This window comes from Athene noctua, chromosome 9, assembly GCF_965140245.1.
Source record: "Athene noctua chromosome 9, bAthNoc1.hap1.1, whole genome shotgun sequence".
In the NCBI taxonomy this organism is placed as follows: domain Eukaryota; kingdom Metazoa; phylum Chordata; class Aves; order Strigiformes; family Strigidae; genus Athene; species Athene noctua.
The window spans coordinates 16,846,399-16,871,426 of NC_134045.1; the positions used below are offsets into that span (position 1 = coordinate 16,846,399).

Consider the following 25,028-nt stretch of genomic DNA (forward strand, 5'->3'; position numbering starts at 1 on the left):
AAAACGCATGGCATGATTTATAAGACAGGTTTCAAAACTTTAAAAATTACCTACTTTTCATTGGAGTTTTAAAGTACATTTGAACGTGGGCAATCTGTAAAACATGAATTCATAGTTCTTCCCACTCACCTCTTTTTAATTGAGCCATTTAGTATATAAACACATAGAATGAGGAAGTATAATAGAAGATTTTATTTAATAAAACATGATGTATACTGATTCACATTGGACTCCTTTCAAGTCAAGAAGTGATGATGTACATAAGAATGTATATAAACTTTATGAAACTGGCTTTGGCCTTGTACTTTTATAGTAAAGCACAGAATCTCTGAACTTTTGTATTCATTTTTTTTTAAAAAAAAAGCTTTTTCAAATATTTACATGCTTTTCTTCATGGAGAACATATTCCGAAACACATTTATTGCTCTTTCATTTTTAGAAGTTAAATAATACATAGGATTTTAAAAAAAAGTCAGAGAGACCATCATGATCATCGCATCTGGTCTCTTAAAAAAATCTTTCTGGAATTATTTTTCATTTGAAATAGAGAATGTCCATTAGGAAAGTTAACTTTCAACCACGGTTTTAAAATTGCCTGTGAGAGAAAATGCACCACAAAACTTGTTAAGTTGCTGATCAGTTATCAAAACTGTTAAACCCTGTGCCCTGTTTCCAGCCTAAGTTTTTCATTAATAACTCTATACATAAGAGTTATTAATGAAATAATGTTAAGCTGCTGCAGGGAATAATAACAGTTCACATAGACAAGGATCTTTTTATCATCAAAAGAAATGAAAGTACTTAGAAAGGTGCACTATTTTCCTAGTATGTGGCATGGGTTTCCTTCAAATACACACTTTTGGTGCATTCAAATATACAATTTAACTATCATAATTTTAAAATTAACATTAAAATGGTACCTACCAGGTTTAGATAAGATTTTGATATAACTTCTTAAAATTAATTTACAGAACTCTTTACATATATAATTGAAATTCACTTTATGCTATATTCTTTCAACTGCTTATTTTAAGTATGAGTTAGAAATTATAAATTCCACAAATTGTAGAACACAGAGATGGGTAGAGTAACCAACAGCTGTTCTAGAAATGTCTAAATTTAGTTTCATGTATTTCAGTTGCAATGGAATTTCTTTTTTATGTAAGGCTTACAGAAATTTAGGAGCTTTTGTTTTGAAGTTAATTGTAATGATAAATACCTGTCTATGCTCACCTAGACAGGACTTGATGGAGACACTTGGGAAAATTTGACATCAAAAGGGTTCCAATTTAACCCTTAAAAAGTTTTTCAAGGCGATACTTTTCTATTTCCAACTTTTTTCCTTTTTTCATTCTGGCCAACTACTTTTCTCTTTCAGAAACTTTGCAAGTGTTAACACCTAAAAGCAAATGCTGGCAGTTTTCCGGTTGAATTTCCTCCTGAAATGCTCATCTGTTTTGTCCCAAGCTCAAAGAAATGTCCATTTCTATTTCTTCCACCACACAACCTTGAGACCCTAATTCCATAAACAGGAATGCCACAATTTTGAGAGGCATGAGGGAAGACGTAGGAAGAAGTTGACCAGAAGCAAAGCCAGATGGGTCTTCAGGGCAAGTAGTTGTATTTCAAGGTATTCCTCTTCCCGTTCTTTGCCCTCTTACATCTGTATTGCAGGCCTCCCTGATAGATGCCTTCTTCCTTCCCCTCATGGTGTCCTTTCTCTTCATCAGTCGGGGTCCCAATCTTCCTGGCAACCTCCCCCAAAACTTTTTTTCCTCTTCCAAGCTCTATCCATAACTGAAGCAACTCCTTCTGTAAGGAGGCAGGAAAACCATGTAATACAGACTGTATCTGATCCCCTATGTTGTTATTAATCTCTTCACCTCATCCAACAGATGTTATTTTGCCACGGTTAAGAAGCAGCCACAGACCAACCTCTAGTGGTCAGGAAGGCTCCCTCTCTCCTTCCATGTAACAGGACATAGGTATCTTTTGCTCTTTTTCTAAACAGTAGCTTTACTTTGAGCTGTGTTAGAAATGCTGATTTTCAACAGCAATCTCCCATGAACTTGATGTGGCCGTGCATCTACAGTCATTAACTGATTAACTTTGTTCCAAATCTTTTATGTAGTCCAGGACATGCTAGAAGCACATCACAATTAAGTCCCCTGGGCACTCAAGTCCTCCATGACTTTACAGTTAGTTGAACTTGGGGATAAAGTTTCCAGAAGCCTAGCATAGCTTCTATTTAGAAACATGCAGGCTCTCCCAGAAAAATCTGGCTTTCTATTGTTTCAAAGCCCTATTCTGAACAAAATACTTGCTGAATCTTTGCAATATATTAGCATCCAGTTGCTCCAGCAAAAGCTATTAAGTACCCTTTCCCGAAGTTAGTTTTTGTTGCATGTAATTTTCTAGGCTGCAAATATAAAAAGGGCCCCGAGGCAGTATCATGTTTTAACATGCAAAGCCTCCAACAGGAAACCTAATTTGTGATTTTAACATAAGGTGTTCAAGTTAAGCGCGATCTCAAAATCATGACTCACTTTTTGTGCTTACTTGTGCTAAAAGGGTATTTTTTTCAGGATTAATTACACACTCTAGCCAAAATTTCATCAACAGTTGCGTTGCTTAGTGTTGCTTGGCAAGATCCAACTATCTCAACACTGCCAATTAAGTAAAACGGAGCCCCCCTTGAACTACAAAGTAGTTATCATCATCTAGACTTTTGCAACTCTCTGCATGACTGGATTCTAAATTACTTTTTGAGGGTTATAAGAATTTAGCACTCGGTGATATGTGGCTTGCGCCTCCCTCAAAAAAACCTCGAAAACCCCAAATCACCAAACCTACTTTCACATCCCCCGGTGCTCACAGGCTACGGCAGAGGTGGGGTTTCCAAGCTACCAGCTCAAGGTCCCGGCGCGCTGGGCGGGAACCCGGGAGGGGGAGCCGCAGGCCCCGCACAGCCCCGACTGAGGACCGCGCCGACCCCGCGCACCACCCTCAGGCCAGGCAGAGAAAGCGCGACGAGGCACAGCCGAGCCGCACCGTCACCGCAGAAGCCACACGCCACACCCGAGGCAGAAACGCGCCGAGGCTCTCAGGGCTTCAAGGCCACTAACACCGTTTCCCGGGAGGCCCAAACGGCCGGTGCAGGCCGCCCCGCCCCTGCGCGGCCCGGCCCCCGCCCCGCCCCGGCCGGCAGTTCTCGCGGGATCAGCTCCGCTCCCGGCATCCATTTCGCGGCCGGAGCGGGGGGGGTGGCGGCTCTGAGGGAAGATGAAGGCGGCGGCCATGTTGGGAGCTTCAGGGTGCTTTTGGTGAGGGGTGTGCTGAGGGAGTCTGCGCAGGGAGAGCCGTCGCTGGGGGATCGGCGCAAGGTCGGGCTCGAAGCGGGAGGAGTAGAGCGCCTACTACGACTCGGAGTCCGGCTTGTTTAGTTGCTTGTGCCTGATTTCAGGCGCGCTCGGCAGGGGAGGAGGGGGGGTGTCCCTGACCGAGGAGCCAGCACCATGAGCGGGGGGACGCCCTATATCGGGAGCAAGATCAGCCTTATCTCTAAGGCCGAGATCCGCTATGAAGGGATCCTGTACACCATCGACACCGAAAACTCCACTGTGGCGCTGGCCAAGGGTAAGGACCTGGCGGCCCAAAAACGCCTCGGGGAGGGGGCGGCAGGGGAGTGGGACCGCGGTGCGTGCGGCGGCATAGGAACCGTTGGGGGCCCGTCGGGGATGGAGCAAGAACCTGAGACCGCGGCAGAGTCGTCCGTGGCGATGAGGGGACCCGGGCTGCGAGGGGGAGGCCTACAGTCTGCGAGGGCCCAGCAGTAGCGGCGAGGGGGCTTGGCGGAGCTTTGGTAAGAGCCCGCGTACTTTCTCCTGGAGGCGCGTCCTCCCGCCATCCTCCCCGACGGAGCGTCTGTGGCGGGGCTGTGGCGACCCGCGACGCTTCACGGCGGAGGTGGAAGTGAGGGGGGGGAGTTGAGGGAGCGGTGGCGCGACAGCGCTGCGGAGGCCCCTGCTCCCGCCGCGCGGGCTGCCCTCCCCGGCCCCGGGAGGGGTTTGGAAAGCTGAGAGCGGCCGCAGGGGGATCCTCGCGAAAAGGAGCTAGGAACATTACCTAGTTAGGGGCTGCTCCGGGGAGCCCTGAGTACAGCGACAGTGTGGAGCCCTCGGCAGTGGAAATGGTCCAGAGTTAGTGCGTAAAAGGGAGTAGGAGGGGGAGGCTGGTTTTCTTTGCATCATAAGAATTCCAGACCTACAGGGTACAGGGCCGTGTATGACTGAACTCTTCTGCATCCCGGGGTAGGAGACAACTCGGGTCTAAAGGGGATCCTGCGAGTGCTAGGTTATCAACAAAGAAGGCTGATTGTGAGATCTTCATTTCGGAGGTAGCTGTATGGCAGTGTAGAAGTAGAAAGTGAGTACAGACACTGACGTGAGAATGTGTTGTCCAGAGATTATATGTGTATGTATGTATGTATAAGAAGGTTAGGAGAATGTTTACTGAGAAGAGAGTCAGAAGCTGGGGAGTAAAAAAGAGGATCTTTGAAACCGGTCATCTAAAGGACTTGACTGTTTCTTGCGCATGATAGTACTCAAGTATATTAGCCGTGACAGTGGATGTGTAATCTTCAGGTAGAACGGGGAGTCAGAATTCCTAATAACTTCTTTATAATAGATTCTGCAAAACTCACTGATACTTAGCTTTCCACTTCTTGACTCTATAATCTTGCTAAATAATCTGAATGCATATATAAAAGCAGAGAGTTTATCTAGCCATTAGGTGAGAGGAGAAACTGCTTCTTGTGCAAATTAAATATTTGGGACTGAGAGGTTTCCGAACCTCAGTTCCCGTTTGATATGATAGGCTTAGCATTCTAGCACAATGACAATCTGTTATGTTTTACATAGTGGGTGTGTATAATAATTGGTCTGTGGAGTTAATACATGTAGCAGTTTTTGCTTTCATTTCACACTGGCCTTTGTGGTAACCCTCGTTTGTGTGCCTTGTCACTTTCAGGCCGCCTTCTTACCTCCCTCCCACTCCTCCACAATTATTCTTTAAGAAATAGATTGTTTTGTAAATTCTTACATGTATGCTTTGAAACACCTTATAGTAGATTTGGTCCCAGGCTTGTGCAGTTTGTTTGTTTATGGGGTATTTAGCTTTCCTGATGTTATTTTACTTATTTCTAAAGTTGCCTTTTGGTTAAATGACCTTGCTGGAATTGCATTATCTGTTTAAAAAGGACAGCTAGTATTTGCTTAGATGAGAAAAAGATGAACACTGTAATTAAAAACAAATTTTAGAAATTCCAGTTGCACGCTGTGATTGTTAAGGTTTGTACAAAAGCGCTTAGAAGAATCCCATCCTTCAGGAGCTTGTAATAGCCATGCCCTACATTAGACAGATTTAGTGCTGACCAAGCCAGTTTTGTGTGACTACTTGAGAGTGGTTAAGTCATGTTACGGCATATCAGCCAAAGTGTACATATTTAAGATAGATCAAGCTACAGTTACAAATCTAATTACTCTCCATAGCTCTCATCAGAAATGTAAATCTAAACCATTAAATTTGCTTTAATAAAACTTGGCTGAGTTAGCTGAAGAATATGTGTTTTGTAATATAGTGTCATGATTCGGAAGAGAATAAACCTGTATTTCTAAGCCACCTGGAACCAAAAGTCTTTAGATTAATCTGGAGGCTGATAACCATATTAGATTGTAACACAGTTCACTGTGCTTATGAACAAAATGCTCTAGAGTATTCAAGTTCCTGAACAAATGAAGGCTTAGGTCATGTGAATGTGATATGACAGCATATGTGTAAGGTGACAAGCGTGGTTAATTATGGTCAGGTCTGTATGTGAAAGAACCAGATCTTCCTTCTGAACTGTCTGTATCTGTAAATATGTTGATCACGTAGTAGTTATCTCTTCTTGCTGTGGTGAGTCCAGAAGTCAAACTAGAACTGTTTACTGTGGATCTTTACCACAAATGTCAATTTTTTTGCCAGAAAGAGATAAAACGAAAAAAACCTGACTTGATGCTTTCAGTTGCTCTGCTAGGTAGCTGGCTTCATGTGACTGTTACCTGCGTTGAGTGCAGGGTGGCTTACCATTATTCATTTCTTAACTGAAATCACTGAAATTGTGACATAAAGTGCAAGAGTAGAGGTAGAATCTGTTCTTGAATAACTGCAGTTTTGCCGAACAGTATGACTTCCATGGGCTAAAGTGAAGTCTGAGATTAATCTCATAAAGTTGTACATGTGGAATGCTTTCATTTATCTTGTGTCATCTGGGGTTTAGACAAAAATACGATTTTTGGGTTGCTAGCAGGATACTGATTGTAGTCTTCAGTTACTGACAGGCGATCTCATGTAGTTCTCTAATCAGCATTTTATTTACAAAGCTGTGATGCTTTCACTAGCAAAAGTTGTGGCCTCTGTCTCATGAGTTGGAGGAAGATAGCAACTCTTTAAATATTGAGCATAACATTTTTATTCTAAGCTGGCGTCTGATAAGGGAGAGTGATGCATCCTTTCAGTGTTAAAGTGTATTGGTATTTAAATAACAGAGAAAACTCCCATCTATATCTGATTCCAAATTTTAAGCAAGCTATACAAATATTTGTGAAGTCTTTTATACAATTATTGGTGCCTCTGTGTTCTTTGGACTGCCGGCTGTCAGAGCTAGTGTTTGGAACCAAAATCCATCCACTCTAGTTTAACTTGAAACATGAAAATAAATTTGGAATGTCCTTCTAGTTCATACTTAATTTTTTTAAACATCATTGAGTCCAACCAATTTAAGAATAGAGTGTTTGCAAGCCATTGTTAGGAGTAAAATTGTTGTAAAACAATTGCTGCCCTACCTGGGGCAGTTACAATCATGACAGATTGTGCCTGATTTTACATGTGGCATTAAAAACTAGATGTGATCTTTTCATGCTAGTAATACATAATGTCTTTCTATTTCAAGGCACTGTTATAGAGAGATTTTTTAATCTCGGTAAGCTGTCTAAAAACAGCCATATTGAGTCAGAAAAGGCTTTGTTCCCTGCCAGCGGTAGGGAATCCTTAGGCATGTGAGTATAAGAAACAGAAAATAATATCTGTCTCTCTGTCATAATGAGAATTCCATTTGGAACCATTATAATTAATAGATAATAATGAAATAGCTTTCAGTAATTTAAGGAGTAGTTAAACTCCTGGCATTACTGGCATTTTCAACCAGCTTTGATAGTGTTTTCTATAGTCCAATGACAGATTGAGAAAACTTCCTTTTCTTTTAGACTTTTACACAATATTAATTGAGTGAAAGTCTCGAAAACAGAAGAAAGTTTAATTCTTTTGAAGACTTGAGCATTTCTGATAGTTTGGTGTGGGAGCAGGGACGGGAAGGGTTAAATTTTTATCATGGTTTTATGCATTTATTTTTTAGTCAGTTAAGTGACATGTTCCCTCCATGTCTTGAGGTTTAGCATGTGTGCTAAACCAACCCTGTGCATAGTGTGTCACAGCAGAAAAATGCCTCTTGTCAAAGCCCACTCCTGGCTATATCCCACTATGAGTAAGGGAATACAGACTGGATTAATTGTTCTGAAGGTAGGAGCCCACCACAGGCTGGCTCCTTCATGTGAATACTTTTCCTGTAATGTGGTGTGCAGGCATCTAAACATGTTTACAGGGAAAGGGGTTGTGATCTTTTGAAGAAAGATGGCAATTGACATTACTTGTTGAGGTCGTGATGGTCTCATTTCAGTTGTCACACTTCTGATGGGTACCTTAAGAGTGGGGAAAGACTGGTTTCTGTGTAGGTACAATACCCATGAAGTAAGGCTGATAAGAGACTGTCAGTGCTGCATACAGAGACTGTGTTACCTATTTGCAACAGTTCATATTATACGGGAACAGTCGTCTTTTGCTAGTAGAAGATATAGCTTGGCTTCTGATTAACACAGTATTTTTCTGTGTTAATCAACAGGTAATCATTTCTATTAACTGATACGGGAAGTTACAATGTTTTCCTTGGATGCTATGAAAGTATAGTAATATACATTAAACTATAGTAGTAACATTGAAGTTGGTCAAAATCTGTAAAATTTGCTCACAGCACTTTAATATGAAATTGGTGGAACTACTTGGGCTTAAAGTCACATACATGAATGCTGTTAGGTTCAACTGTTAATTTCTTTCTAGATAGTTACTTAATTGTGTTTGCACTGACAAAAAGTAAGTTTCCTTTTAACATGTGATGGTTGCCATTTTGTTTGCAAGTCCCTAAGCCAGTTTAGATCATTAAAAAAATAAACCAACCAAACACCAGCAAACTTAAATTGACATGAAAGATAATGTAATCCCATAATACTTAATCTTACCGTGTGCTTATTTTCATTTCCTCTCACTCTTCAGTATTTTGCTATATGTGAACCACTGCACCTTGTTCTGGAGGAAGGATGTAGTCTGATGAAATACCCCAAGAGACAGACCTGGATAGAGCTCTAAGACCGCGGCTGCTCCAATACCTTGTGGTTTTGATACTTTGGCAACTTAGTATTTCTGATTATGCAAAACTATGGTAAAAGCTATTTTTTTCTGAAATATACTGGCCACGTTTAATATTAGATTTTTTACTTCAGTGAGCTCAGATTGTGTTAAATCCTAATCCAAGTTAGGAAAGAAGAAACTGTAAAGATAACTATTCCTTTGCAAAATGTTAAAAGTAACATTGAACTCTTTATTTTATATGATGATCTGCAGGACCTAGTTGGAATAGACACTGCAAGAACATTCTGTGTCCCTTATCCTAAACTGCTTTCTTAGATAGTACAACAGTGTGGGTTGAAGGGACCTTAAAGATAATCTAGTTCCAACCCCCCTGCCCTGGGCAGGGACACCTTCCACTAGCCCAGGTTGCTCACAGCCCCGTCCAGCCTGGCCTGGAACACTGCCAGGGAGGGGGCAGCCACAGCTGCTCTGGGCAACCTGTGCTAGGGCCTCACCACCCGCACAGGAAAGGATTTCTTCCTTAGATCTCATCTGAATCTACCCTCTTCCAGTTGAAAACCATTACCCCTCACCCTATCCCTACACTCCCTGACCAAGAGTCCCTCCCCACCTTTCCTGCAGCCCCTTTCAGTACTGGGAGGCCGCTCTAAGGTCTCCCCGGAGCCTTCTCTTCTCTAGGCTGAACACCCCCAACTCTCTCAGCCTGTCCTCACAGGGGAGCTGCTCCAGCCCCTGAGCATCTTCATGGCCTATTCTGGACCAGCTCGAGCAGGTCCATCTCCTCCTTCTGTTGGGGGCCCCAGAGCTGGACACAGCACTGCATAGGAGGGCCTCACAAGAGCAGAGTAGAGGGGGAGAATCCCCTCCCTCGCCCTGCTGGCCACACTGCTCTTGGTGCAGCCCAGGACACAGTTGGCTTTCTGGGCTGTGAGTGCACACTGATGGCTCACAGTCAGTTTTCCATCCACTGATACCCCCCAAGTCCTTCTCCTTAGGGCTGCTCTCAATCCACTCCATGCCCAGTTTGTATTTGTGCTTGGGATTGCCCTGACAATATGCAGAACCTTGCACTTGGCCTTGTTGAACTCTGTGAGGTTTGCACAGGACCACTGCTCAATCACCGCACATGCATTTCTGGTTCCTTGCTTCAGAAGGAAATTAGACTTCAGGGTTGTTATTTTCATTGCTGTGGAGTGAGAGGGGAAGGTTGAACCCCAAATCAGAGGAGTTTGTTTACCCCTTCCCAGCAGAGCTAATCTTCATTGGTCAAAATTGTCTATGTTTTGCAGAAAGTTGCACTAAAACCAGTTTAGTTTGGGGCAGGGGACAGGTAGAGAAAAAAAAAACCAAAACCATTGATGACCAATGCAACTAGATCAGTGTCTTGATCTAGTTGCATTGACAGCTGAATCTCTTAAAGGACAATTCTAATCTTTGGTATTGAAAATACTTCCTTTCAGTGTTATTGTAACTTTACGATGGGGAGAAAGAAATTCTTTTTGACATACAGTAAAAGCCCTTTTCCTCTTTTGAGATTTCATTCGATGAAAGTTAAGTTGTTTACTTTTTTTTGGATTGGTTCAGAATGGAGAAAGGTAATTGCGGGGTGTTTAAAACTGTTTCTGTACGTGTCATGTGATGTTGGTACTAATAGTAAAATACTTATCCATGCAGCATAACTCTGACTTAACAAAAGTACTTTCAAAGCAGATTTCTTCCATAGTCCATCAGATTTTCATTTCTATGTAAAGGTGAGATGTAATCCTCTAGTTTTCTAGTTTACTACCTTTTTTTTTTTTTTGTGGTGTTGCTTCTGCTTACTTCACTTAATCTAGAAAGCAAAATATTTCAGTAACTTACTCATCACACTCTGGCCATTTTTGTGCACCTTTGTAGACAAAATGACTACTAGAGTAACCATTTCTGTGTGGGATAGAGAGAACCAATACAAAACCAACTTTAGTTTTACTTACAAAGACAACAGGTCAAATGATGGAATGAAGAGCCAAGTTAATTTATTAGCTATCTAATAAATAGAGTATACAGTGGCCAGAAAGTAAAGGTGGATCCTCGCTCAAGACAGTGAAATAGAAAAACCTGATGAATAAAAAGCAACAGAATGAGCTACGGTAATGCACATGACCGGTTGATAATGTTATTAAGCTATTGTGTATTACTTTGAGTTAATTTCTGCAAACTCTTCAGCTTCAGATTTCTTTTTCTGTAGAGGAAGAAAAGACAGATTTATAACAAAGACTGAAATTCACTTAACAGTATATGCCTTTTTACAGTGCTTAAATTTTATAGTACCATTCAGAGCGGACTTTCAGATGAACAGAAATAGAGAAGTTGATTAAATTCAGCTCACTAGATGACAGAAGTATGAACAAAATGGTTGTAACCGCTTAATATTATTTTTCATTGTGGAGTGGAGTTGATCTCTACCTCTGGTATGCTTCTCAAAAAGATTTGTAATACTTGACTGATAAGCTCTGTTTATGCAGTACTAGAAGAAGCAACAGTGACGGAAGGTGGTTGGTGCAGCCTGATAAATGACTCAGTATCACTTTATACAGCTCTGCAGGAAACTGATTTTCTTGACTAATGGTTTTATGGCTGCAAGTAAGTGCCTAATGTCTTCAAATTGTTGATACATCTGAAAATGGAGGGAAAACTTATTTGGTAACTTAAAGCAGAATATGTATGTTTTCTCAGCATAACCTGTAATACCTTAGAAAGCAAACAAAAACATCTTAAAAGCCTAGAGCAAAGACAGTAGTGAGAGATTGTTAAAGCTGCTGCAAGTTGATGTTCAGTAGAATGCGATTGTCGTGATTTTTTTCTTCTCTGGTTTCAAGTCATTGTTTAATTTTTGCTTACAACATTCTAGCTCCTGGAGATTTATCTTGTCAGTTTGTTTCACTTTATATTCACTTAGGGTTGGCAGTCTTGAGGTGAGGAAAAGTCTGAGAGGGTAGTGAAAGTAAAGTGATGCTGTCCATATGCAGTCGCGGTCATTATATGTAGTGCAGAGGGAAAATCAGGATAAGCTTCATCACTGTGCAGTCTGAAAACTGTTGGAATTCAGCTAAGTATGTACAAATAAATTTAATGTCTTGGTATGTTGCAGACTATGCTGGCCTACTTAGGAAGATGTGCCCCAGTGAGTTTACTTAATGTGCCAGAGATCATACAACCCTTGCACCAGCAAGAAGAATGCATTTTGCTTAGTGAAATTTGTATATACATACCATGGAATTCCTGATTTTTATTTAAATCTTGATTCAGACCTTGAATCTATTGAGAAATGCTTTGTCTTTGGTAATTTTTAATATTCTGGTTTCTTGTAGTATTAGCACTTTTTCTCCTGAAGTGTATGTAAGGACTGCATGAAGTATGTAAACTCATGTAGTCTTTTTCTCCTGAAGTATGAAGGACTACATGAAGTATGTAAACTCATGTAGTCCTTCATTCACAGGAGTGACTTAGCAGCCTTTGTTGGTGTTCCTGTTGCTGTAATGTCCATAAAGTGATAACTTAGCAAAAAAAGCTGCTTTGCTGCTTCTCCTTATCCTCACAGAACAGTCAAAATATTCAACATGTGAGTGATAGCATAAGTGATCTCTCAGTAAGGAATAGGTGTCTTTCTGCTTTATTTTAACTGAAATTTGTAAGATCAAATTACTTGTTTATGTCTGAGAAGTTGGTAATGGCAAGACTGTGCTGCCTATTTAATAAGGTTTTTTTCCTCAACAAAATTGTACTCTTTTTATTTAAAGCTGCTGTTCTCTCCGATATATTTGTAACCTTTATGTGGAATGCAGGATGTTTTTATTTTTCTCACCCTTCCCAATTTTTCAGTTCGCTCCTTTGGTACAGAAGATAGACCAACTGATAGACCTATACCACCTCGTGATGAAGTCTTTGAGTATATTATATTCCGTGGCAGTGACATTAAAGACCTAACTGTCTGTGAGCCACCAAAGCCTCAGTGTTCTTTGCCACAGGACCCTGCTATTGTTCAGGTAAGTCAAAACATGTTTGTAGATGTTTGTTGCTGAAGATACAGTCTAGTAGCTTCAAGTGTTTAGCTGAACGCTTAAAAAGTAAAATTTTTGTTGCTGTAAAGTTCATAACCCGATGTAAAAAAACCTCTGGAAAGATTTTGTTCTTTTGAATCATATCTTTAGCTGTGAAAAATCAAAGTTGAAATCTAGCACAATGCACTGGGTACCATAAAGCTGCTGGTTTTCCAAAACCAACTAATGACTCTTGGTAGACCTTGATGCCTTTTTCAAAGGTACTTGGCTTAAGAGGGACATGGATGCCAGACTTTCTGGAAAGGTCAGACTTGGTATAACTCAAATGGACTAGATGTTGAAACCTCTTCCAAATATTTAGTGGGTTTTTTATTTGGTTTTCTTCCGGATTGTAATGTTCAACTCCTTTTTTGCTGACTGTGACTTTAAATGTGTTTCATCTAGCTATGGCTTTTTTAAGAAAGCTTCATAATTAAGGGTAGTTATTTGGAAAGGGAGTACTTGGTTGCTGAAGGGAAAGCAACTTACACCTTGAAGACTTCAGGGTTAATTAATCTGTTATTTCATAGTAAATGGACTGACAGAGGTAGTTATTTTTGATCTCTGAAATTTGTTTACTTGTTGATTGTGCTTGTGGATTGTCTTAAAATCATCATGAGAGCAAAATGGAAGTTCTTGGTTCAAGTGGAACTTGATAATTCCATCTAAGTGTTTGCATTCCTAATTAACTATTCTACAAGATAAAATTCTTGATATTTTCTTACAGAGTGCACTTGCCGTCCTCTAAGGTCTTTTGCTAAATTTGGTGCAACTCTGTCAGTGGTAGTTGAGAGCTGGGAAATTGTATTACTTCAAACCCCAGTAATAATAGTAGCCTCATCCTCCTCCAGTATGTTTGGGTCTTTGATTGTTCATGAAGTTTTTGAAACTTCTGGGAAAAAGGTATGACATTTTCCAAGTTTGCCAACAAAAGCTTATACACGTGTTTGGAAGAATCCAGTATCTGAGGTTCTAGGGAAAAGATTGCAGAATTTTATGGTACTGTTTTTACAAGTTTGTGGTATTGGTAGGATAAAAGTGCTTTCTAAAATGCACACATACTTGGGAAAATGTTTTCTGCTAACTGTTGTTTATTTTGAGTTTTCATGCGGAGTAATGTGTGTAATTCATTTTTTTTGTGATGTCTTTGCTTCTGTGTTAAAGTGGTTAAATTGTTGATATTAAAAGAAGCAACCTTATGAATGTTAAGGTCTTGTATATGTATTAGCCACAGTGGTGGTGTTAGGGTAAATTTAAGAAATATTTTTAAGAGTTTCTGCATTCCTTGCCTTGCAGAACTATTTCCTACTTCTTACGTAAATATGAGTTTCTGCAAGCATGTTTTTGTCTTTAGTCTTCACTAGGATCTTCAACTGCATCTTCATTCCAGTCTGTGGGGTCCTACGGTCCTTTTGGCAGAATGCCTGCATACAGTCAGTTTAGTCCAAGCCCACTGGTGGGACAGCAGTTTGGTGCTGTTGGAGTTGGTATGTTCATTTTTATTATTTGGTGTTTTTCTATAAGTGAAGTTGTATAAGCAGTAATCAGTGCTTGTAATTCCTTATCCTAAGGGCAGATCCAAAGTTTTCAATCTCTATCAGTCCCACAGTTTGTTCGAAAGTAGAGTTTTTCATAGTCTTTGCAGCTCAAATCAAAGCAATTATGATTGAGAACTAAACACCCTGTCTTAGAGGGACGAGTGGGGAAAGGTTTCCACATTCACAAATTCATTCTATTTTGTATATATGCATTACGTTCATCATGTATTCATTGTATTTCACAAGTGGCAGAGGCAGCTGCTCCACAAAAGCCCCATAGCTGTGCTGTCAACATCTGGTATCCCAGGTTGACCGAGTGGTGTGTGCCTTAACCAAGGGTTTGGATTATTCAGTGATCCATGTGCCAGCACAGTCCTCCAGCTATGCATGAGACGTTAGCTTACCGTGAAGTACATGCTTGAAGTATTTGTGAGCTTCATGGGGTAGTTGCTCCTTTATACTGCAGATGTTTTCTGAGACTCATCAACAAACTTCCCTTTCTCCCTTGAAATTTATTTCACCTTTTACTTTTTTTTATGGAGGAACTTGTACTGGTGTAACTGTTATGGTTACAGTGTTACTCCTAGTACTGAAAATCTTCATCATGTGAGAGGAAGGCTGTAGATTTGCTCTAACTTGATACCAGTTAATAAGATGTGACAGTCATGTTTCTTTTAAAATATACTAAGTGGAAATTTATACCAATAATGTTTGTTTATTACTCAGATGCTGTCATGACAATGCTGTGTTAATACGTGTGATACTAAAGTTAGCACTGCTGTTCTGTTAGTTTTTTTAGATAAAAAGCATCAAAGATACTACAGTCTTACTGTATTACTACAAATAAAACTTAAAGTGTATGGGAAGGGCAGACTCACACATTTTAGGATAACTGTCTAATATGGCTTCACTAATCATTTAGTGCTAATTTAAAAAAAAATACAGAAGAAAGTCTAAACTAAGTTTTACAACTATATTATTTCTTTCAAAGCAGGAGGTTCTTTAACATCTTTTGGAACAGACTCTTCAGCCAGTGCTAGCATGTCTCAAAGCACTGCAGTTGGTTCTGCATTTACAACAGATGCAAGATCACTAAAATCACAGATGTCTCAAGGTAAATCTTTTTTAATAACTCCTTGATCTTTTTTGACCAATCATGCCCCTGTGATTTAGGTGGTTGCCAGAAATAATAACTGAACAGCTGAATTCTGTCATTAAAGCACTTGGTATTAAAACCAGAAAGCACTGAGAGGCTTTGTACTTGCTCTTTAAATGTGTTTTCCTACATCTTGACATGCTGTGTAGGTAACTGGTACCAAAACATTTGTTGTGATACTTAAAGCATCTGTATTGAGGAGCAGGATTTATTTCAGTTGAATAACGTTAGCAAATAGGTGCATGTGGAAATTCAATATCTAGTTTTATTGATAACATGACAAAACTCAAGATAGTTCATGCTGATTGAATTGTGAAGTCCTTCAGCCCACAATTTTTAAATGTTTATTCCTAACAGTATTGTTTTGTTAACGTTTATTTGCATAAATATTAACAGCAGACCTGATTGCCTGTAGATAGTGATGTGACAGTTAAGTCAGCTTAATAGTAATAGAAACTATATGGGTACTTTGTGTAATACTGGAAGAAGAAAGTAAAAGTAAAAGGGAAATTCTTGATTCTTTGAGTGGCAAAGAAAAAAGAAACTAAATGTTGAGCACCTTCGCCCACACTTCTCATGCCAGTGTGTTAAGATTGCTCCTCAAAATCCAAAAGACTTTTCCTTCTCTTCCACTCTTCATTGCTGCGAGTAAAAGTTTGTGCTAAGATCTATTCCTAATGCAATTTTTAAGTTTATGCACTTGTGTTAAAAGGCAAAATGCTTCACTTAGAGCAAACAGGTTTTTTCCTAAGTTCTAGCTGAGATTTGTATACCAATTAGGACTGCTTTCTAGGATTAGTTGAGTGGATTAGCAAAAATAGGTATTCCTTTTGCTGCATTAATTGAATGGGGAGAAGAAAGTGTGCTGAGCATTTACTGTTTCTCTGTTGAAAGAGTAGCTTGGTTTTCTGTAGGTAAAGTTCAAACCTGTATGATTCTTGGACGTAATATATGACACATGCTCCAGATTAATGTACATTCTGCCACAAAGTTTCCTGTGGGGCACCAACAAGTTTTTTTCTGTGTGTTTGCTTTTAAAAATATTTGTCATCTATGTAGATTGTAAGTGTAGTGTGGTTGGTTTTGGGTGTTTTTTTGTGGCTTCTTTGGTTTTTTTTTTTCTTCTTCTGTTTAGTTTTTTAGTGGGATATGATGATGTTCTTTTTTTTCACTTACTGAGACTTGAGCCTTCCTCTCATTTCTTAGTAGTTTTATCTATATGGTGTCATAAACTTGTCTGGCCAGATCAAATGTCTCCATTCTAAACATGCTTCTGGCTCCAGTCACTCATGCTGCACATTGAAATGTATGAACAGCACTTTGTGGGGAAGCTTTCATAGCTCCTTCATCTGCATTATGCCTGGCACTGGCCATCACTGTTCATTTATTTTGTGGTGATCATACAACAGAGTGTGCTAGATGAAATGGAGTTTCAGTGTCATAGCTGTATCTCTGCCTTTGGGAGCAGTCACTTTTCACTTGACTTTCCAGGGAGGCAGAAAGTATTTTTACCTCCAGTCAAAAAATTTAATTCCGCAGTTAAATGCACATTATGGATAGGTTGGTAGGGATTAATTGTCCTGCCCATTTTTTTCTTTTAGACTGGGGGAAGGGAAATTGCTAAATATCCTTCATTCTGGATTAGTGGATCTGAGGGTGCAGAAATATTTATTTCTTCTTTGGACACAGCTGTCTTGACTGGTAAGGCAGATAAACCTATCAGTCTAGATTGGTTGAGACCAGTAACTCAGATTTGTAGATGAGAAATAACTGTGGTTTTTGGTTTTCTGTTGTCTCTTTCCCAGGTCGTTCAAGCCCTCAGATGGATCATTTGAGAAGGAGCCCCACTATGGAACAAGCAGTACAAACAGCTTCAGCCCACTTGCCTACTCCAGCACCGGTTGGGAGGAGGAGTCCTGTACCAGCCAGACCTTTGGTGTCTGCTAGCCAAAAATCATTAGAGAATCAAGAGCACAGGCGAGGTAGCTTTGGATAATTTTCATACAGCTTATTTTCTTCCACACACGAAATGCTTTTTTTAAGGGTAACATGTAGGAATTTTCCTGCTGTCCATTACTGGTAGACTGGCCAGTAGACACTTGGATTGTATATATTCCTTATAAGCTTGACTTTAAATTCTAATTTTTTTTTTTTCTTTTATGAGTTAAACTTGTGGTTTGTAGGTTTGATTTTTTTTTTTTGAAATCTGAACTATATAACTATATACAAAAATATGATCCAAAATACCTAATTGGATAAACAAATCATTTTTTTATTTCCAACTTTAGCTGAAGCACACAAGGTTTCAAGATCAGAAAATGAACTCAGAAATGAAAACAAACGACAAATTGGTAAATCTTGTTTTGAGAAATAGCTATCATTGTTTTCAGACTTCATTAAGTTTTTTAAAAGTCTGCTAAAATACAGCGTTGTCTGTAGTTTGCGAAGTGCTAGGATTTTGTTCCTAATGTCGAGAAATCTTGCAGTTCAGATTACGGTAATAAAGAATTTACGTATTTAGAATGCTTTCACACAATTGTTTCTAGTGGGTGATGATAACTTTGCATTGGGTCAGAATAATACAATCACAAAAAGTCAACTTTAAAGATAAAAATCTCTTCTGGTTGCTCTACGTTAAGCAATTTGAATACAAATGCAAAGCCAACCAGTGTTCATGGATTTATAAACACAATAGTATGAAATAAAACCTCCTACCTTTCTACAAAAATACTTGACTGAAAAGCCACTAACATTTTAACTCTTCTTCTGAAAGCTTTTAAAGGCGTCTAGAAGATCTTTTAGTACCCAAGTTTAGTACTATTGTGCTTTCTGTGTCACTGCTGTAATTAAGTGAATTTACAAATTACAAGCTACTCCCACAGGACTTTTAACAACAGAAGTGCAGGAAGAGGTTCATGAAGTCCTGACCTGTTACCTCAGGAATTAAGAAAAACAAAACAAAATACCCCACCCAGAAAAACAACCACCCCCATCACCCTCAAAGAAAAAACAATCCAAAACCAAACAAAATTTTCCTCTTTTTAGTTCCAGGTGGACCTTCAGCACGGAGAGGCCGTGGAGGCCACAGAGGGGGCCGAGGAAGATTTGGTATTAGGAGGGATGGTCCAATGAAGTTTGAGAAGGACTTTGACTTTGAAAGTGCAAATGCACAATTCAACAAGGAGGAAATTGATAGGGAATTTCATAATAAACTTAAACTAAAAGGTAAACCAATTTTTGCTGTAGATTTGAGCGTGGAAAAACTCTGTCTTGCTGTTTTAATCCTGCCTTGGAAAACAACTTTTAAAAGGCTTGTTTGCAGTCATTAAAAAAAAAAATAAATCAGTGAACAGATAATCTGTGATCATCTATTTAATTAAATACTTCAGTCAGTGTTTGAGTTTTGAAGGAATTTTAGCTAGCAAATACCATGTTCTAACAAGTCTTTTGGTGAAAATGCAGATTACTTGATTGGAAGTTCCAATAGCATGAGTTTGCTTTTGAGTTCTGGAGAAGATGCAGTGAAAGAAAGCTTGTATTTTATGTTTTAAATTATTAATATACTAAAAGCAATCACAACAACATGAGTTTAGGATCAGAAAGTTCTGATCTGGAGGATGCATAAGAGTTTCAGTATATTAAAGTTCCTGGCATTTCTTTGCTTTTACCCTTTTCCAAAGAAACGGAGGAGTAGTTGGAATCCATACTGCCAGCGCTTCTGTTTTGCTTTCTAGCAGGTTTTAATTACCTCATTCTCTTGTGACCAGCCACCTGTTCATTACACTGCTGCTACTATTTCTGGACAAAATTGTTACAGGTTAAAATAGGGAGTTCCCCATTTCAGTAAATGATTTGCTAAAGACTGGGAACAAAAGATAGGAATAAATGGTCAGATTTCAGTGTAGAGAAAAAAACATTAGTCAAGGCCTATAGGATTTGTTTTCTGGTACTTGCCTCTTTCTGGATCATTTTTAAATGAGGTGACAGTTTGCTGTTGATACTGTTTTTTTCAGCATAATAAAGAGGAAAGGGAAAGCTAACCATAAAGAGCTATAGAAATATGTTATGAGACAGTGGTAATCTTTGTGTGTATGTTGTGGAACAGTTGACCTAGTTATCGGAAGTTTATGCACAGCATCATGAGATTTAAGCTGTAAGCATTTAGGAATGAGACTTTAAGATCGTAACATCCAGTTGTGTTGAACAACTGTCAGCCTTCCTATTTCAGTACCAGTCAGAACAGTAAGTTGAAATTCAGGCATTATTAGGAAAGAAGTGTAAAGTCAGTTCATGGCATAGTATCTTGAATGCTGTCCCTGTGTCTCAAAGGAGATAACAGCAAAGCCAGAAGACAAGAAGAAGGGAAGCAGGGATGAGCAAAAACATGGAATGGCTTTTATGAGGAATTGACTGGGTGAGGCTTTTAAGTCTAGAAAGGAGGGTAGCTAGGAGGTTATAATTAGTTGGCTATTGAATCCTCTACCATGTTTTTTTTTTCTTAATTAAACTCACAGAGAATATAGAGGATATCAAACCTCCAGACAGCAGCAGCAAAGCATCCTAATTTGTACATAAAATTATTTTACTTCCACAATAAATTTTGGAGGGGTTTCTGTATTTTTGAGCATTCAGTATGGTTTGTGTCTGTTTGGGAATAAGGTAACAGTGCTGTTTTGTTTAGACTGATGGCCTGGAAGGCTTCTATTTACTTTTATTTTCCAGAAGATAAACTTGAGAAACCAGAGAAGCCTGTAAATGGAGAAGACAAAGGTGACTCAGGTGTTGATACCCAAAATAGCGAAGGGAATGCGGATGAGGAAGATCCACTTGGACCCAACTGCTACTATGATAAAACCAAATCCTTCTTTGATAACATCTCCTGTGATGATAATAGGTATGGCCTACAAGGGGAAGCATGTTAGTCTACTTAATGCATGTTTATGTCATAAGGCAGTGTCAGTACTACTTCTTATAATCAACTCTGAATCCAAAGTGAGTAAAGCTTACTTTTCAGTTGGAATATGAAGCACAAAATTTCTTCAGGGGCAAGTGCAATATGTTAATAGAAAGACATTTTGAAATGTTATTTTAGAACCATGCCTCTAGAACTTAGTGTGCATGCTCTAGAATCTCCAGATTTAGTAAAGTGTGTTTTTTGTTTTGTTTTGCTACTGAATTACCACCTTAGTTAAATCAGTTATGACTGTGCTTTCGTAATGGTTTCTAAGTAGATTGCATAATTGTCTTGGCCAGCAGTGTTGTTTGAACGGGAAGATAACATTTCAGGAAAATTAAAGCTTTTTTTTTTGCCATTGCCTATTAAACAAGATGATGTGAATTGCTGACCTATTTTGAATTGTGGTGGGGGCGGCAGGATTGTTTTGTTGTACTGGGCTAGATAAAATAACATCTATAACTGCAAAGTCTTACTTTCTGTTTCAAATCGCAGACAGCTTTTATTTATTTTAGATGATGCTGTGTGCAGAGGATATAGACTGTGTCCTATATGGGAAACTTTAATAGCATTATTAGTATATAATTAATGATACTGTAACATATCGCTTTTTGTTGAGTTAAATAAATCGTGGCAGACACCAAGATTCTTGCAGAAGGGATAATGTGGAGATTTACAATGTGATTAATGTATCGTTTTTCATGTAATGGGCTTTCTGGTGATTCTAAGCAAGTCAGGCAATCTTCCTTCTGACGTGTGTGTTTAAAACAGTTGTTCCTTTTGTGTGGCAGAGAACGGCGACCCACCTGGGCTGAGGAAAGAAGATTAAATGCCGAGACCTTTGGAATACCACTGCGTCCCAATCGCGGCCGTGGAGGGTACAGAGGCAGAGGGGGGATTGGCTTCCGAGGTGGAAGAGGACGAGGAGGTGGAAGAGGTGGCTTCACTGCCCCCCGAGGATTTCGTGGTGGATTCAGAGGAGGTCGTGGAGGCAGGGAGTTTGCTGACTTTGAATATAGGGTAAAATATATTCAATCTTACTATGGAAATCCATCGATGATGTAATTTTAGTTCCATGGCATTGTTTTACTATCAACAGCAGCCAAAACTAAAAGCTGCCTTTCTTCACATGCCCTAAATATTTGGTCTGTAGCTGGAATTGGAGGGGTGGTGGCAAGGAAGAAAAAAGTAACATTTCTGCAGATTTAATAAATGTGTTGGAAATCTGAATTGCAAGCATTTTTCCAAGCCATATTGTAAAGTGTAAAGGTTGAGAGGAAGTAATTTAACTTGCTTCTAGTGCATAAAAAACTCTTAAATTCTTAGTTGAATAAGTTGGCTTAAACCCTATAGGCTTCTACGATCCTATATAACTCCTGAAATACAGTAATTGAAGTTACTGAAGCATAGCGGTGACCCTTTGCAAAAAGCAAGATAAAAAAAATTTGAGTTCCATACGGACCTGTTACACACTTTTTTTTTTTTAACTATAGCTTTACATAATTATATTCAATAGCTGTTGGGAAAGCTAAGGCAGGATTGACTTTTTTCAGCAAGTCATTCATTCAGTAAAAAGGAACCGTGGGAGATAAGGCATTGAAAGCTTCAAAGGAAATTTTTTCCTTTGTCCATCCCATAGAGAATGTGTGTTTTAAAAGATTAAAATAAGTACTACTACTTTAGTTAAATTTGAATGAAGCTAAAAGTTCATTTAAGCATGTAAGTCTGGTAACTGAAGTAACCTGATGCACAAACATGCTTTCATAATCACATAAGCATAGAAATAGTCATTTGTTCTGCAAGAGCGATGATGGCTAAAGAGCAGAATTTTCCTTTACAGTATAGTTATGCAATTTGTTGCTTTCACAACTTTATGAAGACATCCATTTCTCTGTTTCCTATTGAAGATCTTAACTCTTCTTGTTACCAGTCATTCAAAGGAAGGGCAAAGTTACTTGCCAGCCCCAGCTTGTGAAGTGATGTATTCTGTGCTGATGGTATCTTAGTGCACTTCCTTTTCCTTGCGAACAGTGTAAATTCTCCTTTATGAAAGCTCATTGATCATATAGATTATGTAAATTGGCAGAGCTTGGTTGCTTGCAAAACAAAAATCTTTTAATAATGTCAGTGCAAGCCATTTTCTTGGCATTAAGCGTGTACATTCACCTCGAACGCTAGCTTGTTAAGGAACAGCAATAAAATTGATTCTAAACAGTATGCCAGTAACAAATACAATTAACCAGACCGGTGCACGTAAATGTAGGCTTTTACTATTCTGACAGGGACAGAAGAATTTTTTTCTGATGGTTTACTGCATGAGCAGTTAGTTTTGCGATGCAAAATGTTTGTTTTCTGTTTGAAGTTGTAAATATTTTAAATTTAAAAATAAAAAGGGGGTAGGAGCCTTTTTTTTCATCACAGATTTCTGGCTGTCCCTCAGTTATTCCTTCATTAGTTTGCAACAATTAGTCCTGTGATTTAAAGAAATGTTGAGTAGCTGAGCATGAACTGAGATGAGGGCTTGAAGATCCAGGAGTTGAATTTTTGAACGAAAGGATTTCACAGCCTTCCAGATAAGTAGGGGGTGGTGTAAAGACCAAGGATTTGTGCCACGCATCTAGTCCAAGTAAGGAGCTGCTTCCACGTGTGCCAGACAGAGTGTGTCTGGACCAGATGCCACCCCGATAACCCGGGGAGGCTCCTTGCCCATTGCAGAAGGTGGGAAGTAGCTGTCACAGTGCGTCTTCTCCCAGCGCTGCTGCCCAGATGAATTTGTGATTCTTGTTTTGCAAATTAATTGTAACATTCTACTGTTGTTCCCTCTAGAAAGACAACAAAGTTGCTGCATAGTCTACAAGACAGCTGAAACCGGGTGAGCGTCTCGATCTTCTTGATCCAGAGAATTAGTTTCAGTCTCTGCAAAGAATGACGTTAATTTGCTGTATACTTGTCACCAGCACTGGGATTTAACTATTTAATTTCAAAGGGGTGTAATGCAGTTACTTTTGAAAAATGGCCGTCTTTGAAAACAGTGAGCATTAGATATATTTGAGATAGAAGGATAAGTAATTTCTTATGTATAGTTAATTATAAAGCAGTACTTCGATGGAGTTTTAAGTATTTTTTCATCACTGAAAGGATTTTTCTTATTACTAAACTGTATTTGATAATTGCTTCAAGTTGTAAGGACAATTGTATGCAGAAGGCCGTCGATACTGTGAGTGTTTTGATCCACTGAAGGTTGTTTTTTGGAAATCCTGTAATATCCCTTTTGAGATAGTTGTACTTATATCAACTAGGGTGCTGGACAGTAGAAAACTTGCATTGTCAGTCCAATATGTACACACAGTAAATACTGTTTCTTAGGCAAAGGAAACTTTTTATATAGTTGTAAAATTCCATTATATCCCATTGCCAAAGAAACATTACAAACTTTGTATAGCTGTATAAAAAGCAACTAATTTTTTAAAGAATAAACATTTTTAAGTCGGCAAACATGCTGTGTTATTGCAAAAGTTGATATGCTGAAGAACACTGAATTAGTTGGGTTTTTTTCTTTAGCAGCTTTTCAGGCTTAAATGTTTGATTTTTATATTTGGACTATAATGAAGATTTGAAAATGTTCTTCCATTACATGAAACTGGATATACTTTTCACTTCTCTTGCAAGAATTTGATTTTGTAGTTTCTGGCATATCACAGGATTTGACCAAATTAAGGAGGTATTTTCAAATAAGGAGAAAAGAAATTTTCGTATGTCAAAATTTGCAATTAATTTTACTTAGTGAGAAATATTAACTTTTTTTAATGATGGACCAGGCACGCGAGTTTGTTTCTCCTGGAATGCCTGGGACAAAAGTACGTCTCCATTTGTCAATTCTTGAAATGTTAACTTTGTTGTAATACCTGTAGACATAACCAATTTAAGGAATTCTTAGTGTTTGAAGTTGTTTGCATTTTGATAGACCATAGCTTGGAGACATTAAGACTCTGGTTCTAAGACCGTGAAGTCACAAATGACATAGTATGGACTTTTTGCCAATTCTGAATGACTAGTTACAACTTTTTGATATGCTGAAAACAAAATCTGGTCATTTGTGTCTGTATATGTATATGAAGGCCACAGGAATAAAGGGATCCAAAGATTAAAACATTTTGATCTAATTTGCTGACTTTTCTTTTTTACTTTATCTTCAAAATGTTCAGTGGTGATAAAAGATGTGGAAAACTGCACTGTTGGAAAATTGGAATATTTAAAAGTGGTTGATAGAATCTTAATTTTATAACTTTTGTATAGCACTACAAGGGAGTATTTTGTAATTGGTTTCCTTATTAAGGTCAAGTATTTGGCAACCGTAGAAGTTAGATAATATTGTTTAGTAATGTTTTTTGCATGTTAACAACACAATGCCTTTTGGGATCCACAAATCATGATTCTGAACAACTGTTGAGGCTTTTGACCGTAGAGGCAAGTGCTGTACTGTCGCAATAACTCTGTATACTGTAAGAGTGTCCCAGGCTTATTTAAACCCGATGAATTGTAAATACCGCTGCCCCCCGCTGCCGGGGTATGAGTTTCGGTCTTTCCCCCCGGAGGGGGTGACGAGGTGGGGCGCTCTGTGCCGGGAAGCCGCAGCGGGCCGTACCTTCGGTGTACCTTGCTCCACGGAAGTGAGGGTTTCTCTCTGCTTCTTCTTTTTTTTTTTTTTTTTTTTTTTTTTTTAAATTTTAAACCAGAATAAACCGTTCAATAAAAGCAGGTTTCTGGAGGTTATTTCTGCT

General features: G+C 38.9%; 1 protein-coding gene and 1 long non-coding RNA gene across 12 annotated transcripts; one reads left to right on the plus strand and one right to left on the minus strand.

The window, feature by feature from the left end:
• Window positions 1-177: 177 nt before the first annotated feature.
• On the minus strand, window positions 178-3,956 carry LOC141963531 (uncharacterized). The gene is made up of 2 exons (XR_012634176.1): window positions 3,751-3,956; window positions 178-1,812 (listed from the first exon to the last, which is right to left on the minus strand). It is a non-coding gene; the product is annotated as an uncharacterized LOC141963531 (long non-coding RNA).
• Window positions 3,258-24,935, plus strand: LSM14A (LSM14A mRNA processing body assembly factor). Of its 11 annotated transcripts, none has more exons than XM_074912869.1 (10): window positions 3,258-3,636; window positions 12,382-12,545; window positions 13,954-14,086; window positions 15,129-15,251; window positions 17,099-17,275; window positions 17,582-17,644; window positions 18,339-18,518; window positions 20,016-20,187; window positions 21,039-21,267; window positions 23,074-24,935. In XM_074912869.1, exons 1-10 carry the CDS (start codon window positions 3,516-3,518, stop codon window positions 23,095-23,097), a joined length of 1,386 nt encoding a protein of 461 aa, XP_074768970.1. In that variant the 5' UTR covers window positions 3,258-3,515; the 3' UTR covers window positions 23,098-24,935. The 11 variants fall into 11 exon arrangements, with proteins under 11 accessions (XP_074768970.1, XP_074768972.1, XP_074768973.1 ...); XM_074912871.1 differs by having other exon boundaries at window positions 23,078-24,935; XM_074912872.1 differs by having other exon boundaries at window positions 18,345-18,518.
• Window positions 24,936-25,028: the final 93 nt, after the last annotated feature.